Source organism: Dipodomys spectabilis, unplaced genomic scaffold (assembly GCF_019054845.1).
Source record: "Dipodomys spectabilis isolate Male_0828 unplaced genomic scaffold, ASM1905484v1 ptg000030l, whole genome shotgun sequence".
NCBI classification, from domain to species: domain Eukaryota; kingdom Metazoa; phylum Chordata; class Mammalia; order Rodentia; family Heteromyidae; genus Dipodomys; species Dipodomys spectabilis.
This window is the reverse complement of record NW_024870707.1, coordinates 4,793,161-4,809,317: the sequence shown is the minus strand read 5'-3', so window position 1 is coordinate 4,809,317 and position 16,157 is coordinate 4,793,161. Positions and strand designations below refer to the sequence as shown.

The 16,157-nt window shown below is 35.9% G+C and overlaps 1 protein-coding gene across 1 annotated transcript; it reads right to left on the bottom strand.

The window, feature by feature from the left end:
- Positions 1-414: 414 nt before the first annotated feature.
- LOC122104784 (putative olfactory receptor 5AK3) lies at positions 415-1,347 on the bottom strand. The gene has a single exon (XM_042675716.1). It carries the CDS (start codon positions 1,345-1,347, stop codon positions 415-417), a length of 933 nt encoding a protein of 310 aa, XP_042531650.1.
- Positions 1,348-16,157: the final 14,810 nt, after the last annotated feature.

Here is a 16,157-nt window from a genome sequence, read left to right as displayed (position 1 = left end):
TCGAGTCAACTGTAAGTGTTATGAAACTACAAACCCAGAGTTTTAATATTGACTATATATATGTAAGATATTATGTGTATAGGTAAGGTGTTTTTCTATCCATATACAATATATCTGAAAATAATATTGAAGTAATGCTCCATAAATGTTTGCATAACATTTTCAGTAATGTCTATAAACAGTAGTCCATGAGGAATATACAATGTTTCGCAAATGATATGTATGAAAACTGCAACGTGTCAGTAGCGATTTCTGCTTTCCATTTTCCATTTTAAGGTATCTTATATTGCTAAGGATATCCCTGATTTAAGAATGGAGTATTTTTTCTGAATTTATTGCAGTTTTAAATTGTGATAATGTAACTCTACCATAGCCTATGGATGTGCTCATTTTTCAGAGTTAAGGGTTTTGATTTCATCTGAAGAATTTTTTGCCTATTGCCCTAACAGCTTCTTTCACCTCCTGATTTCTCAAGCTGTAGATGAGCGGGTTCAACATGGGAATCACAATCCCATAAAACGTAGAGGCCACTTTCATGTTCTCCTGGGAATTATCAGAGTGGGGCTGCAAGTACATGTACGAGAGCGTCCCGTAGAAAATGGTGACTGCTGTCAGGTGGGAGGCACAGGTGGAGAAGGTCTTCTTCCTCCCTGCAGTGGAAGCCATCTTCAAGATGGTGGCCATGATGTACATATAGGAGACGATTACAACAGACACAGTGAACATCAGGTTAAATCCCACGAAGATGAGAAGCAACATGATGTTGATATGAATGCTGGAGCACGAAAGGCTGATAACTGGGGGAATATCACAGAAAAAGTGGTTGATGTGGTTGGACTTACAGTACGACTGTGAAAAGGTAAAGCCTGTGTGGACAGAGGAATTTATGGAGCCCATGATATAGCAGCCAGTCACCAATTGGATGCAGACTTTTTGGGACATGATGATGGGGTAACGAAGTGGCTCACAGATGGCCACGTACCTGTCCACTGCCATCACTGCCAGGAGGTAACAGTCAGAGGTGGCAAATGCTGCATAGACCAACATTTGCATGACACACCCTCCAAAGGATATTGATTTGTTCTCCGTGATAAAACTTTTCAGCATCTTGGGAGTAATGGCAGATGTGTAGCAGATGTCCACGAATGCCAAATGCTGTAAGAAAAAGTACATGGGTGTCTGCAGTCTGGCGTCTGTGTTGATGAGTAGGATCATTCCAGCATTACCCACCATGGATGTCAGGTAGATTACAAGAAATACCATGAAGAGCACATACTGAAAGTCTTGCCGGACGCTGAATCCCAGAAGATAGAACTCAATGATTTCAGTACCATTTCCTCTAGTCATTGCTACCAGAATCTAAGAAGACCAAGAGAAAGGTCAAGCCTAGAAGGGAAATCTAAAGTAACTTTTCAGATGGGAAGATCTCTTGTATGTCACTTTTTTAAAACTTTGATTTCTATAACAAAGACTCACAAGAAGGTTTATTGCTTTCCAAGTATTTTTTCTGTATAGTCTCAACAGGAAACCAGTACCTTAGTCTTGTATGAGTTATGAATTCATTAAAAAACTTAGTTATTAACTATTTAGTTTGCTTATTTATTGGTGCCAGTCCTTGGGCTTGAATTCAGAGCCTGGGCACTGTCCTTGTGTTTTTGTTGTGTTCAAGTCTAGTGCTTGACCACTTGAGCCATAGTCCGAACTTCTGGCTTTTTGGTGGTTAATTGGAGATAAGAGTCTCATAGACTTTCCTTTGTAAGCTAGCTTTGAACCATAATCTTCAGATTTCAGCTTTCTGAATAGCTAGGATTACAGGTGTGAGACACTGACACCTGGCTGAATTCATTTTAAAATCAATGACTGTTCATGTAGTTCAGTATGGCACTACTGACTTTCAGTGTGTCCCCTAAGAAACACAGATTAGCATAGCTTACCTTTCTAGTAAACTGTTTTCTAAATCTGCACAAGGCGATAAATTAAGATTTGATTTTTGAAGATTCTCAGCAGCCTTTCTCAACAGTTTTCCATAACCACTTATCATTTTATTTTATTTTTAAAATACATTTTTTATTTTCTTTAAGTAGTTGTACAAAGGAGTTGACATTCAACAGAGCAGTTTATGAATACAGTACCTCCGGATCCATGTCACCCCTTTTAACATGTTCTTTCAACCCTTTGACCCCACCTCTTTCCTTACTTTTCTTAATTTTTAGTATATGTATTGACTTTTTGGCCATCTAGCAAAGCAGTTTCTGTATACAGCGCATCTTGATCTGTGTCGTCCCTCCAACATCTTCGCCACTCTTCCACCCATCCCTTCCCTTGCTTTTCTTAGTTCTGTGGCATATACAATGCATTCTTGCCTGCATTCTATTCATTCTCCCTGTTCATTCTTCTACCCTTCTCCCTTTGTGCACCCCACCCCTTGCAAATACCCATTTCCTGGTACTTATTTTGTTGGATTTTGACTTAGTCTTTCTAAATAATTACACTATTTGTGCTCTCCACAGAGTCTATTATACTTCTCCTTTATAACTGCTCGGTTACCACCCAGTGTGTTTATTTCCAGATTTATAGGTACTTTCTAGTGTCCACAAATGAGGTCAACATACATGCTGTGTTTCTCTGGGTCTGGCTTACTTCACTTAATATAATATCATTTTAATCATTTAGTCCTAGTCAAAGGTTTTGAAATATGTAGACATAGTTTAAGCAAGGACATTTTTCTGAGATATATTTGTGATCCACCCAATTGATGGCTTCCAGATTTATTTTAATGCTGTCTTTGGCATCTTTTGGCTTCAAAAGCAAATACTTGAAATCATCCAAGGAAATAATTAGATTGTATTTTCCTTGACACTGCCTTTTCTTTTAACTTATAACTTGCTTGAACAAAATTGTGTAAAAATTAGAGAGCTTCTTTTAGATTTGTAAAAATACCTTTGTTTTTCTCTGAGCATATTGCCTCTGTACCGTCAAGTAGGAGTTCACCTGGGTTAAGCCCTTAAACAGATTTTTTTGTATCTTTATTTTTCTTACACCCTTTTACATGGATAGGGGCTGTTCCTATGTCAAGAATAACTAGTATAGGATAATTATTAGTATATAATAATTTTTAGTTGATCTAAGTATTGCACAAAAGTTAAAACAATCAAATACTGCTTACTGTTTATCGAAAGTGCAAAATTAACTAGATAGCATGCATTATTTTGGTGGGGGTGTTGGTAAATCTGGCGGCCAATCTACAGTTACTTAAGTCTTGGTTGGGTTCTGGAGCTTCTCCATTGGTTTGGTATTGATATTGCAGAATACCAGAGACTTGGTTACACATGCATACACACACATACGTATATTACCTGACTTACTTTTCTAGAGATTGGGAAACCCACAGTGAAGGGGCTGAATTTGGCAAGGGTCTTCTTCATCATTCCATGGCAAAAAGTGGAAGGGCAAGAGAGGGGGGGAGGAAGAGACAGTCAGTATTGCATTCATGACAAATCCACAGTGGAGATAGCTGAGCCTCTCCCACTATGAGGACAGTAATTCAGACACATGTGTATAGCCTCCTATCCTAAGCCTACTTATTCTCAATAATATTGACCTAATGTATAAGTTTCTAACAAGTGAGCATTGGCAAACACATTCAGTTCATAGCAATCCCCTGCAAACAACACAGTTAGGCCACTGGATTTTTGTAATTTGTTATACGTTGCTTAGAGGTTTTTATTTTTTATTTTTTGGGTTCGGTCATGGGGCCTGAACTCTGGGCCTGGGCGCTGTCCCTCAGCTCTTCAGCTCAAGGCTAGCACTCTACCACTTGAGCCACAGCGCCACTTCCGGCTTTTTTCTTTTTGCTTATGTGGTGCTGAGAAATCGAACCCAGGGCCTCAGGCATGCAAGGCAAGCACTCTACCACTGAGTTACCTTCCCAGCCCCCTAGAGGTTTTTTTTTAAACTGTTATTTCAGTCATAAAATGAAATAAAAGTTTTTAAATTCCAAAGGCCATGAATGAATGTAGATATAACAATAGTACAAGTTTCTAGCTAGAAAGTGGATTGGTGGTAGATTACTAATTTAGCTAACCCAATACGACCCAACGTTGAGCCAATAAGGGGGAATGCTTAAAATTGACTAGATTTACCACACTCAGTCCTCCAAGTACTGATGTCCACAAGAGCAATGTGAGAGGTCTGAAGGGAGTTTGAAAACAATTAAAATTTTTTTCCCATCACGGGGCTAGAACTAAGGGGCTGGGTGCTGTCCTTCAGCTCTTTTTGCTCAATGCTAGTGCTCTACCACTTTGAGCCACTTCCAATTTTCTGGTGGTGAATTGGAGACTTTTCTGCCTTGGCCGAATTCAAACCACTATCAGATTTCAGCCTCCTGAGAGACTAGGATTATAGTCAGGAGCCACCAGCACCCGGCAGTGAGGATTCTTTTATTGGTTTACATTTTAATTTATAGGCTATAACTTTGAGTTATGACTTGTAGGCCAGAAGCATACCTAAGATATCAGAGCTTCCTTGGTTTATCAATATGAATAAGGAAGACACATGTGATACCTGAACAACAAGAAGGAGACAAAGACCACCTAGAAGAAGCAAAAACCGTAAGGGAAACACCCATCAAAAAAACAACAGCAGTATTTATATAGGTAATTTTCAGTGTCAACTGGAATATAATTATGGAAGGATATATAAAGTATCAAAAAATCAAGTGAGAGCTGGGCTCCAGTGGCTCATGCCTATAATCCTAACTTAATCCTAACTACATAGGAGGCTGAAATCTGAGGATAGCAGTTCAGAGCCAGCCTGGGCAGAAAAAGTCCCCATGAGACTCTTATCTCCAATTAACCATCAGGAAACCAGAAGTGGAGCTGTGGCTCAAAGTGGTACAATGCTAGCCTTGAGTAAAAAGAGCTCAGGGACAGTGCCCTAGGCCGCGAGTTCAAGTCCTACAACTGATGGAGGAAAAAAAAATCAAGTGACAGAAGTAATAAGCATTAAACCCAGGGCCTTGTACCCATCCACTACATTCTGGCCTCCCCAGACCAGGGCTATTAAAAATTATTACTTTCATTTTGAATTATATCATGGCTAAACATGTGGCTGAGTTTTTGTTCATACGCCTTCACACATTTTTGGATCTGTAACACTTTACATCACCAAGAGATTGCTCTTTGAGTAAAAGATTATCTCCTACTACATGAATAGAGCAAGCACCTTTTCATGATTGTGTCAGTAAATTTATACAGAGTAGTGAGAACTGAACAGAAATAACTTCTAGTATGCTCTTTCCTCAGGTAAATTTGCTGGGAAATAAATGAAAATTCTGCCCTTACAAGGCAGCTTCTATCTGGTGTGGAAAAAGCAATTACCTGAGGGAGCTCGAATAGGTCAGGAGACCTTTAAACTACTTCACTGATATGGTAATCATATTTGCTTTATAAATTTCACCTGATCATGCGGAATTCAGATAAAATGATATAACATTAAGATCTGAGGTTATGGCCCTCCTCCCCCTTTATCTACTGATAGTATCTATGCATTGAGTAGCTTGACATAATAGGAATATTTAATTTCTTTTGTAATTGGACTACTTCCCAATTGAATGAATGCTATAGGCAAATAGCCCCTTATGACTATTTTAGATACATTTATCATGCAATTAATCTCAGAGCTTCTTATGCTTTATTTTGTTCACTTTGACAGTGATAAGGAGCCAGGTAATGCTGGATTTAAATTCCTGCTCTGCCATTTAGTAGAGAACAAGGACGTCACTCTTCTACCTTCTTCTTCTTTTGTAAAATGGGCTTCTCACAACTTACATGGAACTTTGTGTTGAAATAAACCACTATGGAATCATATGATGAATCAATGCATATATACAAATGTGGTAAATACACAATCAGAGGGAAAGGTTAACCATACCTGGTTGAAAGCAAGTTATAGAATGATATTTGCTATGCCTTCTCAATAATAAAGTCCTCTTTCTCTCCTGTTTTCTCTTGTTTTTATTTTCTTTTTTGATTTATGGATAAAATTAAGAAATGATACACATCTAATGTCTTAATTGCCCACAGTATTGATTACCCATAGCGTTAGTTATCTATAGTATTAATGGTCCATAGTATTGTTATCCATAGTGTGGTTTAGATGGAGAAAGAACATTAATGTTACCTTTGTAAACCTGTCCTTTTATTTTTACACTAGAATTTCCCAACTATTATCATTTAAAAATGAAGACTATTTACCTCCTGTGTTGTCATTGCTGATCTAAGGCTGAAAATTCTATTTATTGTTGTTGTTTTGCTTTGTTTTCTGTCTTTTTTGTTGTTTTCAGTTTTTTTTCTCCCTGACTTTTGGGTTTAGTACTTCAACTTTTCTTAGAATTGCATTTTGATATATTTATATTATTTCAGTATAGATCTTTTTACATCTTTTTAAATAGCTGTTTTAGGTGTCATATTATGGGTACATAATTGATGTTACATTTGCCTTGTTAAAATGGTACAGATTCAGCAATTCTCTTTTCATTCTTTGTTGTTTTCTATATGCAATATAATTATCTTAAATATTTCATCTATGTCCACTGAGAACCACATTGCTGTGAAAAAGCAAAACTTGACTGGACAATGAAAGTATAATAATAAATTTATCTGCATATTTTTTTAACTGTCAACATGCTCTTTCATGTTTCTAGATGTCTCAAGAGTTCTTCCTTTATTGTCAAATATAAAAGAAAGTTTTTCAGAGTGGTTATGGAAAATATTATGCTATAATTTCTGTAAATAAGAAACTTACTTCAACTGTAATGTCATTTGTAGGTCGAATGTAAAAGAAAGAAACAGATATGTCATATAGATATTAACCAAAACATGGAAAGTGAGATGTAATAACATCAGATAAAGAACATTTAATTGTAAAGAAAATTACCAGCATCAGATTGTGATCCTATTACATAATGGCAGAAAGCTTAAGCTACTTAGATGAAATAGCAATACTGAATATGTGGGCAGCAAATCAGAGAGCCACAGAACAGATAAATAAAAAAAAACTGACAAAACTGAACTAGGACAAGTCATCTGCTCTTCTTGAGTAGAATCCTCCTCTATTTCTCTGCTAGTCATTATACAACAGTAGATAGAAATTCATCAGACATAGAACTCAATCTCAGACAATAGGGCTTCTTGACATTTATAGAACAATCCACCTAACATAAATAGAATATTCATATTTTTCTAGAATACACAGATATTTATCAATGTAGATCACAAACTGGACCATAACAATTCTGTATCAATTTAAGTTATTTCTATCATACATTACCGGTCCCATAAATAGAATGATAAACAACAGAAAGAGAATAGGCATCTCCCCATCAACTAACAAATGAACTTATAAATATATATACACACATGCATAAATATGTGTACATATGTATGTATATGTATATATGGGTCAATAAGGGAAGTTTAGGGAGATAAAAATAAATAAAATAAAATAATAAAATAAGAATAAAAATAAAAAATAGTGCATCAAAGTTTTGGAATTAAGACTAAAATCATGCCAAAAGGACAATGCACAATAATCAGTGTTTACATTAGAAAAAGCCTCAATTCAATTATCTAAGCTCTTTCATAAAACAACTAGGAAAAGAATAACTTAATTCTAAAGAAAGCAAAGGGATGGACAATAATAAAGTTATAAGAAGAAATTAAATTGGGAATAGTAAAAGCATAGGAAAATATCAATGCAACAAAAAGCTTAAAATAATTGTAAAAATTGGTAAAGTTTAGTTATGTCTGACAAGAAAACCCCAAAGCAAAAGAGAGAGGCAAAGACATACATAGAATGAAGAGGCAAAGTGGCAGAGAATGCAGGAACGAATTCAATGGATAGCCTACAAAATTAAAAAGAGTGAGGTAAGAGGTGAATTGAGAGGGATGGGTGAGAATGTTGAAAGAGGTGATGTTGACCAAGATGTATTGTACTCATAAACTACTTTGCTATACAGCAACTCCTTTGTACAACTACTTAAAAAGATAGACAAATAGGGAGAGAAGATTGAATTACTAAACAATGAGTAAAACAGATTATTATTTCAGATCCTACAGACAAAGGAATAACAAAAATCTAAGAACAAGTCTTGATGTTAGAGAAAGGGGACATATTCCATGAAAAACAAATCCTCTCAAGACTAACTCAGTACAGACTCAGTAGTTTGAATAAACTATGCAGTCATGAGGAAAATTAAATTTTAATTTTAAAACTTTCCCATCAAAATCACTACAGAATTCACTGAAATCAAGGAGATGAGTAAACACTATGCAAAAACATATTTCCTAGCCAAGAATCTAGGATTATTCTGGTAACACTATGTAAAGGTAGTGCTCTAAAAGAAACCTCTTATCTAGTACCTTTTATGATTATAGAAATATATATTCACAAATACACCACGATCAAAGAGAGGTTACACAATAGAAATCCATAAATGGGATGCATCACATTTATAGTGTAGGAAGGAAACCCTAGGATATGTAAGTTTATAGACAAAAATTTGTTAAAGTCCAACATTTACTTGCAGAAAAAGCATAGAAAATGAGTATTAGAAGCAACTCCCTTAACTTGGTAAAGAACATCTATCAAAATCATCATTAGAGGTTTAATGTTTGCAACCTAAGATCAAGAAAAAGTTAAACATACCCACACCACTGTTATTTATCCTGGCTCTGGAAGTTTTAGTCAAGTAACATGAGAAAAGGAATGATGTTGTCTACAGACAACAAGGTAGCCTATGTTGAAGAGCCCTCACTCAAACTTCTTAGGGCTAATAAGTGAGTTCTGTGAAGTGGAGCATAGAGGATTACCATGGGGAATTCAATAGAATTTTCACACTAACCACGAACAGGTAGGAACTGACATTACATGCTCCATTTACAATCACCCGAAAAAACAAAAATGTATAAGACGCAAAATGTAAATAGATCCAACAAATTCTGCATAGGATAAGTATGCTAAAAATACCACTGCACTGACTGAAGAAAGAAATCAAGGTTATAAATGGACAAACCATGTTCATGAATTGGAAGGCTCAGTAGAATAAAAATTCAATCTTTCCCTAATGGTAGTAACATGTACCAAAATTCTTATTGATATTTGCAATACAGATATATCCATATATATTTCTAGATATAGATTAGGTTATTATAAAATTTTATATAAGGGAAAAGTTGTTCAAATATTTAAATAAATTCTGAAAATGAGGAAGATAGATTGGTCTTGACATATAGATTCAACATATAGACATGATAAGAAATGTGTAATATTGGTGAAGGCAAGGCTGAGCCAATAAGATTATAGAACTGAAAAAATACCTACACATATGATTATAGGTACAGCCTAATGCTTTTGAGAAAGACACAAAAATTATTCAATAGGTTGTGTTTTCAATCAATGATGCAGGAGCTTTTGGTTGCTTGTGGGTAGCCAGAGAAACTCATTGTAAAATGTACATATTTATGCAAGAATTGATTCAAAATGAATTATATATTTAAATGAATACAAACACATCTTTAGGTGTTAATTTAGGACAAAACTTTTAGGCCCAAGTACCTACAGAGGAGTTATTTTACATGATATCCAGAGCATGATAGACAAAGAAAAATTTAAATAATCTTGCAAAATTTAAAACTTTTGTTGGGTTAAAGACTTGGTAAGAAGATGAAAAAGCTTGGGAGAATGAAAGAAAATATTTGAACACCTATCTGACATTGGAATTTTAGCTTAAAAAGTCCAAACTATTGGTGGGAGTGTAAGCTTGTTCAACTACTTTGGAAAGCAGCATGGAGGTTCCTCAAAAGACTCCACATAGATCTCCCCTATGACCCAGCAATCCCACTTTTGGGCATTTACCCAAATGATCATAAACAAGACCATATTAAGGTTACCAGCACAACTATATTTATCGCAGCATTATTTACCATAGCTAAGATATGGAACCAACCCAGATGCCCCTCAGTAGATAAATGGATCAAGGAAATGTGGTATGTGTATATATGTGTATATATATATATATATATATATATATACATATATATATACCACACATATATACACCATATATATACACCATATATATATACACCATATATATGATGTATATATATATATACATATATATACATATATATGGTGTATATACATATATATATACACCATATTTTCTTAATCCATTTATATATATATATATATATACATACATACATACATACAATGGAATTCTATGCCTCCATCAGAAAGAATGACATTGCCCCATTTGTTAGGAAATGGAAAGACTTGGAAAAATTTATATTAAGTGAACTAAGCCAGGTCCAAAGAAACATAGGTCCCATGGTTTCCCTTATTTACAATAACTACTACATGTGTAGGACAAGCAGAAAAACCCAAAAGCTATGTACATATTACCAGATAAGATGATGTTAAGTGAAATAAACCCCAAGATAGGGACACAAATATCTTTTTTCTTTCTTGCCATTGTTTCTAATGTATTTATAATGTACCATGCGATTTTTTTTTTTTTTTTTTACTTTGTATGTTCCTCCCTCACTGTATAACCTCTGTTTTCACTGTATTTGATGTCGGTGCCCTGCATCTTGTATATACACTTCTCTAATTCGGGGAGGGGAAGGGAAAAAACAAAATGCTTAAATAAGGATACAGGTTGACCCATTGCAACATGAGATGTACAAAACACTATGTTGAAAATGAATTTTACAACTTTGGCGGGGCGGGGGTGGGGCAGTTAGTTGTGGAGGTGGGAGGAAAGAGATGGTAGGGGGAAAACAAAGGAGGAGGCAACAATGCTCAATAGGAAATGTACTCATTATATTGCTCATGTAACTGTAACACCTTTGTACAGCATTTTTACAATAAAAAAGGTACAAAAAAGAAAAAACATATAAAAATAGAAAAAAGTCCAAACTATTACACTAAAAATTAAGAACAAGTTAGTAAATGGCATAAACACTCACCAAAAAGTGCATTATGGATCACAAATAAACACAGAATGATACGGTACCATTTGTAAGAAAGACCTGGAAAGAATTATATTAAGTGAAGTAAGCCAGAACCAAAGGAAACATAAGTTGCATGTTTCCTTCATTTGTGGTAACTAGAATGCGCCTGTCAATCTACAAGTAAACACACTGGATGGCTAAAAGAAATACATTAGGACATGATAAATTATGCAGGATTCTAAATATTCATGCAATGAGACCAAAAGAGGATTTCATAGGAACAGATCAGAAAGAGCTATGTGCATATGATCATATAAAATAATATTTGTCAAAATGAACTCCAAGAAATGGAACTGAGATTTTTGTTGTTCTTGCTGTTTTTGTTGTCTTTTCCCTCTGTCTTGCTTGTTAGCTTATTTGTCTTTGGGAGAGTGAGGGAGGGCATAGAAAATGTGGGACAGAGGGCGAATAAATACAGCAGCGGTACTCACTAGACACTATGGAAAATGAATTATACATCTTGTGGGTGGGATTGAGAGAGAAAAACTGGAAGAGAGTGAGGGATGAGGTGACATGGTTCAGAAAGAAATGTACTCTTTACCTGACTTATATAAGTATAACCTCTCTGTACATCACTTCTTCAATAACAATAAAATAAATTTAAAATAAAGAAAAGCAAAGAATAATATAAAATAAAGAAAATAAAATGATAACATTCTGGGAATTACTGGTTTCTTAAAACATCACACACTTACCAAGCAGCCTCGCTTGTGCTCTCTTAGATAGGTATGTTTCCACAAGTGCCAACCCTACAGAAGAACACACAAATGAATTTCTTAACAAATTGGTACAACAGTAGTGAGAAATAATATTTAGAAATAAAGGGAGCAAACTTAGTGATACATTCCACAACTTGGATGAAACCCAATGCCATTTTGCTGAGACAAGAAAAAAACTTTATCTCGAGTATACACATTGCATAAGCTTAGTTACATAACAGTGTCCAAATGACAAAGTTGTAGAGATTTAGAACAGATTAGTGACTGCCAGGGCTTACCAAGGAGGTAGGTGGAGGGAGGTAGGAGGTCCATAATTGGTGATGAGAGAGAACTCTGCATGGAATAAGAGATTGGGATGGAAATATTCCACTTCTTGATTATTATGGTGCTTGAAAAAAATCTAACACATGAAAAGATGGTATAGAGCAGATACACAGACTGGATCAATATCAAAATCGTGGTTTTGCTGGCACACTATAATGATAAAAAATATCTACACTGAAGAACTCTATAGGCAATGAATCTGTAATACTTCCCAAATGAGAGATTAAAAAAATGAAAAGGTACCGATGGCTTATGCCTGTAACCATAGCTAACTAAAGAGGCCATCTGAGGACCTCACTTGAAAGCCAGCAGGGAAGTCCATGAGACTTTTATCTCCAATAGAGTACCAAAGAGCTGGAAGTGGAACTGTGGCTCAAGTGGTAGAGCACTAGCCCTGAACAAAATAAAAGCTTAGGGCACATGAAGATACAATACATAGGGCACATGAAGATACCATACATATGGTAAAAAAGACAGGAGGATGGTGGGGGGGGGTACAGAATTTGAGGGTAACAGGGTGAAAAAGTGCAGCAGTGGAGCTCACTGGACACTGGTGAAGGTAAACTATACAACTCGTGGGTGGAGACGGGAGGGAGAGGCTGGGAGAGAGCCAGGGAACAGAAGACACTGTATGAAAGGGAATGTACTCATTACCTGACTCACGTAATTGCAATCCCTCTGTACATCACCTCTATAATAACAGTACATTCATTTAAAAAAAACAAAACAACAGTACGCAGGCCTTGAATTCAAGCCCTAGGACAGACACATCAAAACAAACAAAACCAAAACACAAACAAGAAATAATAAAGAAGAAAAGCAGAGAGGGAGGAGAGAAAGGCAATGGCTGGGTTTTTTGTTTTGTTTTGTTTTGGCCAGTACTATGAAGAATAAATAATCAAATCTGTAAAACCTTCCCAGCACAGCCTTGAAGGAAGATTCCCCCAAAGGCCATTATAATACCAGATGTGAACATGACATTTACACTGTAATATCATTTTCCTGCTCACTTTGATTGGTTGATGTGTTGAGTTATTTCTGTTTTTAATTTCTGTTCTTCCTTTGGTGACACTCAGCCAGATTCACTTCATTTCATTGCATTATCCGGCATGAAGTAGGAGAGGCGTGGTCTTGGGCGAAATGTGTTAGAACTCTCCCCTCTCCTCTGCTGCTTCCCGCACACGCTGTGGCTGTGAAGAGCTAATGGTGCAACTGAGATCTGCTGGGTTCTACTTACGCCAGCGTGGCCTGACCATTCTCTTCCTGAAGCGGGTACAGCACATACTCTCTGCCCTCCAGGGTCTCTCTGTGTTTCCTCTCATCAAAGGAGTTCAGAACAAAGTCCTAAGGGACTCATGAGTCACACTCCCTTGAGAATCTATGGTTCCAGAGATTGAGATGGAATTGGATAAAACATGTTTGGGTAGAATTCCCTGTTGAAAAAGACTTAGGTTTTCCCCAGGGATAACATTTATTTTTGTGTTCCTGCTCTTAGGGATTCTCACTCTGATGGTTGCCCAGGTTTTTCTGCTTCCTCCCTATTTTAAATTCCTTCTTTCCTTCTTCCCTTTCCCCTGCTTCCCTTCCATCCTTCCTCCCCCCCACAACTCTTTCCTTCCTGACACCATTCCTGTCTCCATTTCTTCGTCTCTTTCCTACAACCTTGCCTTAATTTATTTATTGACTAACAAGTCACTCCTGTAGTAATCCTTTGGAAGGACAAAAGTACACATAAAGTAAAGATGATATCCCACTTTATCTCTTGATTCCCAGTCTCGTTTCTTTCCTTAGAGTTCAACAATAGCCGTAGTCCTTTTATCCTCTAGCTGTAAGTTTTGCATTGTGTGTAAGAACATACTACTTGCAATTTCTAGTATATGTCTGAGTCAAGCAGAAAAGGGCAGATAAGTTGATGTTAGGGAAATGAACCCTAAGATATGTATTCAAAAGTTTTTTTTTCTCTCATGCGATTGTTCCTAACACATTTATAAGATTAATTCTTTGTTGCTTTGTATGTCCCTCCCCTACAGTATAACCCCTGCTTTCACGGTATTTGATGTCGGTATAATTTGTGGAGGGGAAGGGGAAAAACAAGTCGTTTAAATAGGGATACAGGTGGACCCATTGCAACAATGAGATGTACAAGTCGTTATGTTGAAAGCGAACTATACTTATCTTGCCCATGTAATTGTAACCCCTCTGTACAGTATTTTCACACAAGAAAAGAACATACTACTTGTCCCAGACATATACTAGTTATTGCAAATAAGGGAAACCATAGGACCTATGTTTCTTTGAGCCTGGCTTACTTACTTCACATAATATAATTTTTTCCAAGTCTTTCCATTTCCTAACAAATGGGGCGATGTCATTCTTTCTTATAAGTACCACGTGCTAATCGATTACGCCACTGGAGCTCCAGATGTCATTCTTTCTGATGAAGGCATAGAACTTCCATTGTATATATATAATATATATAATACATACATTTATAATATATACATATATAATATATATATAATTTTCTCTAACCATTCATCGACTGATGGACAAGTAGAAAAGGTCAAAAGTTATGTACATATGACAAGATAAGATGAAGTTAAGTGAAATAAACCCCAAGATAGGGACACAAGTGGTTTTTTTCTTTCTGGCTATAGTTTATAATGTATTTATAAGGTACCATGTGATTTTTTTTTTGTTGCTTTGTATGTTCCTCCCCCATGGTGTAACCCTTGTTTTCATTGTATTTGATGCTGGTATAATTTGGGGAAGAGAAGGGAAAAAACAAAATGTTTAAATAGGGATACAGGTTGACCTATTGTAACCATGAGATGTACAAGACACTATGTTGAAAAACGAACTTTGCAATTTAAGCAGTGGGCAAGAGGAGTGTAGTTGTGGAGGTGGGAGGGGAGGGATGTTAGGGGCAAAACAAAGGATAAGAAATGCACTCATTACCTTGCTCATGTAACTGTAACCCCTCTGTACAGTATTTTCACAATAAAAAACTTATTAAAACACAAAAGAACATACTAACATTTAGACTCTTTATTCTACTACTCTCCTCTCTACAAAGGCCAGTGAGTCCTTCACATTGCTTTGAAGTTTGTATGTCACTTAATATTTTGGGTTGATCTATATCCCTCATTACAGAAGAAGAGATTTTCTAATGAGCATATATTAATTGCATGAAAGCATTTCATTGTGATATTTACATATATGCATATATTATATCCCTAAGATTATTCTCATATTCTCTGTCTTACCTCCCCCTCCCAACTTTTTCCTTTTTGCAGCTTTAATGGATTGCATTATACTATTTTCATGCATGCATGTGAGTTTCTCCAATACTATTCACACCCCCATCAAACTATTTCCACCCCTCCCATTGGTTCACTGGTCCCATTCTCTAAAAGTTTCCCTAAGTGTCATCTATATTTTTCTTCAATAGTTGAAATAACCATTTTTTTAAACCTTTATTTTATTGTGTTGTATTGTTGTATTGGGTGGCTGTCTTCTGTCAAACCTTTTAGCATTTCTGAATGATTCTCTTTTAGTCATGACAAATAATACCTTTAATGTGATACGGTTTAGTTGGGGTAGTATTTTATTGAGATTTTGTGCCTGAATTCTTATTAGGAATACCAGTCTGTGATTTTCTTTCATGTGATATCTAGGTCTAGGTTTGGTATCAGAGTGAATATTAGTTTGCCTGATTTGAATGAGTGAGCAGTTCCTCAGACTTGATTTTGTTTTGAAAAGGATTGTGTTATTTCTTCTGAATAAGTTTGATACAATTTAATAGTGAAGATTTGCTTGGAAGTTTTGCGTATTGATTCCGCCTATGGTTGTAGACTATTTAGATTTTTCTATTTCTTCTTGAGTCAGTTTTGTTAGTATCTATTTTGCTCAGGAATTGTTTGTTTTACCTAGTTTATGTTGTTGGTACTCAACCGCTCTTAGCATTCTCTTATCATCACCGTTCTTTCTGGTAGTAAAGCCCTGTTTTCGTTTGCTTTTAGTCACTTGAGTGTTC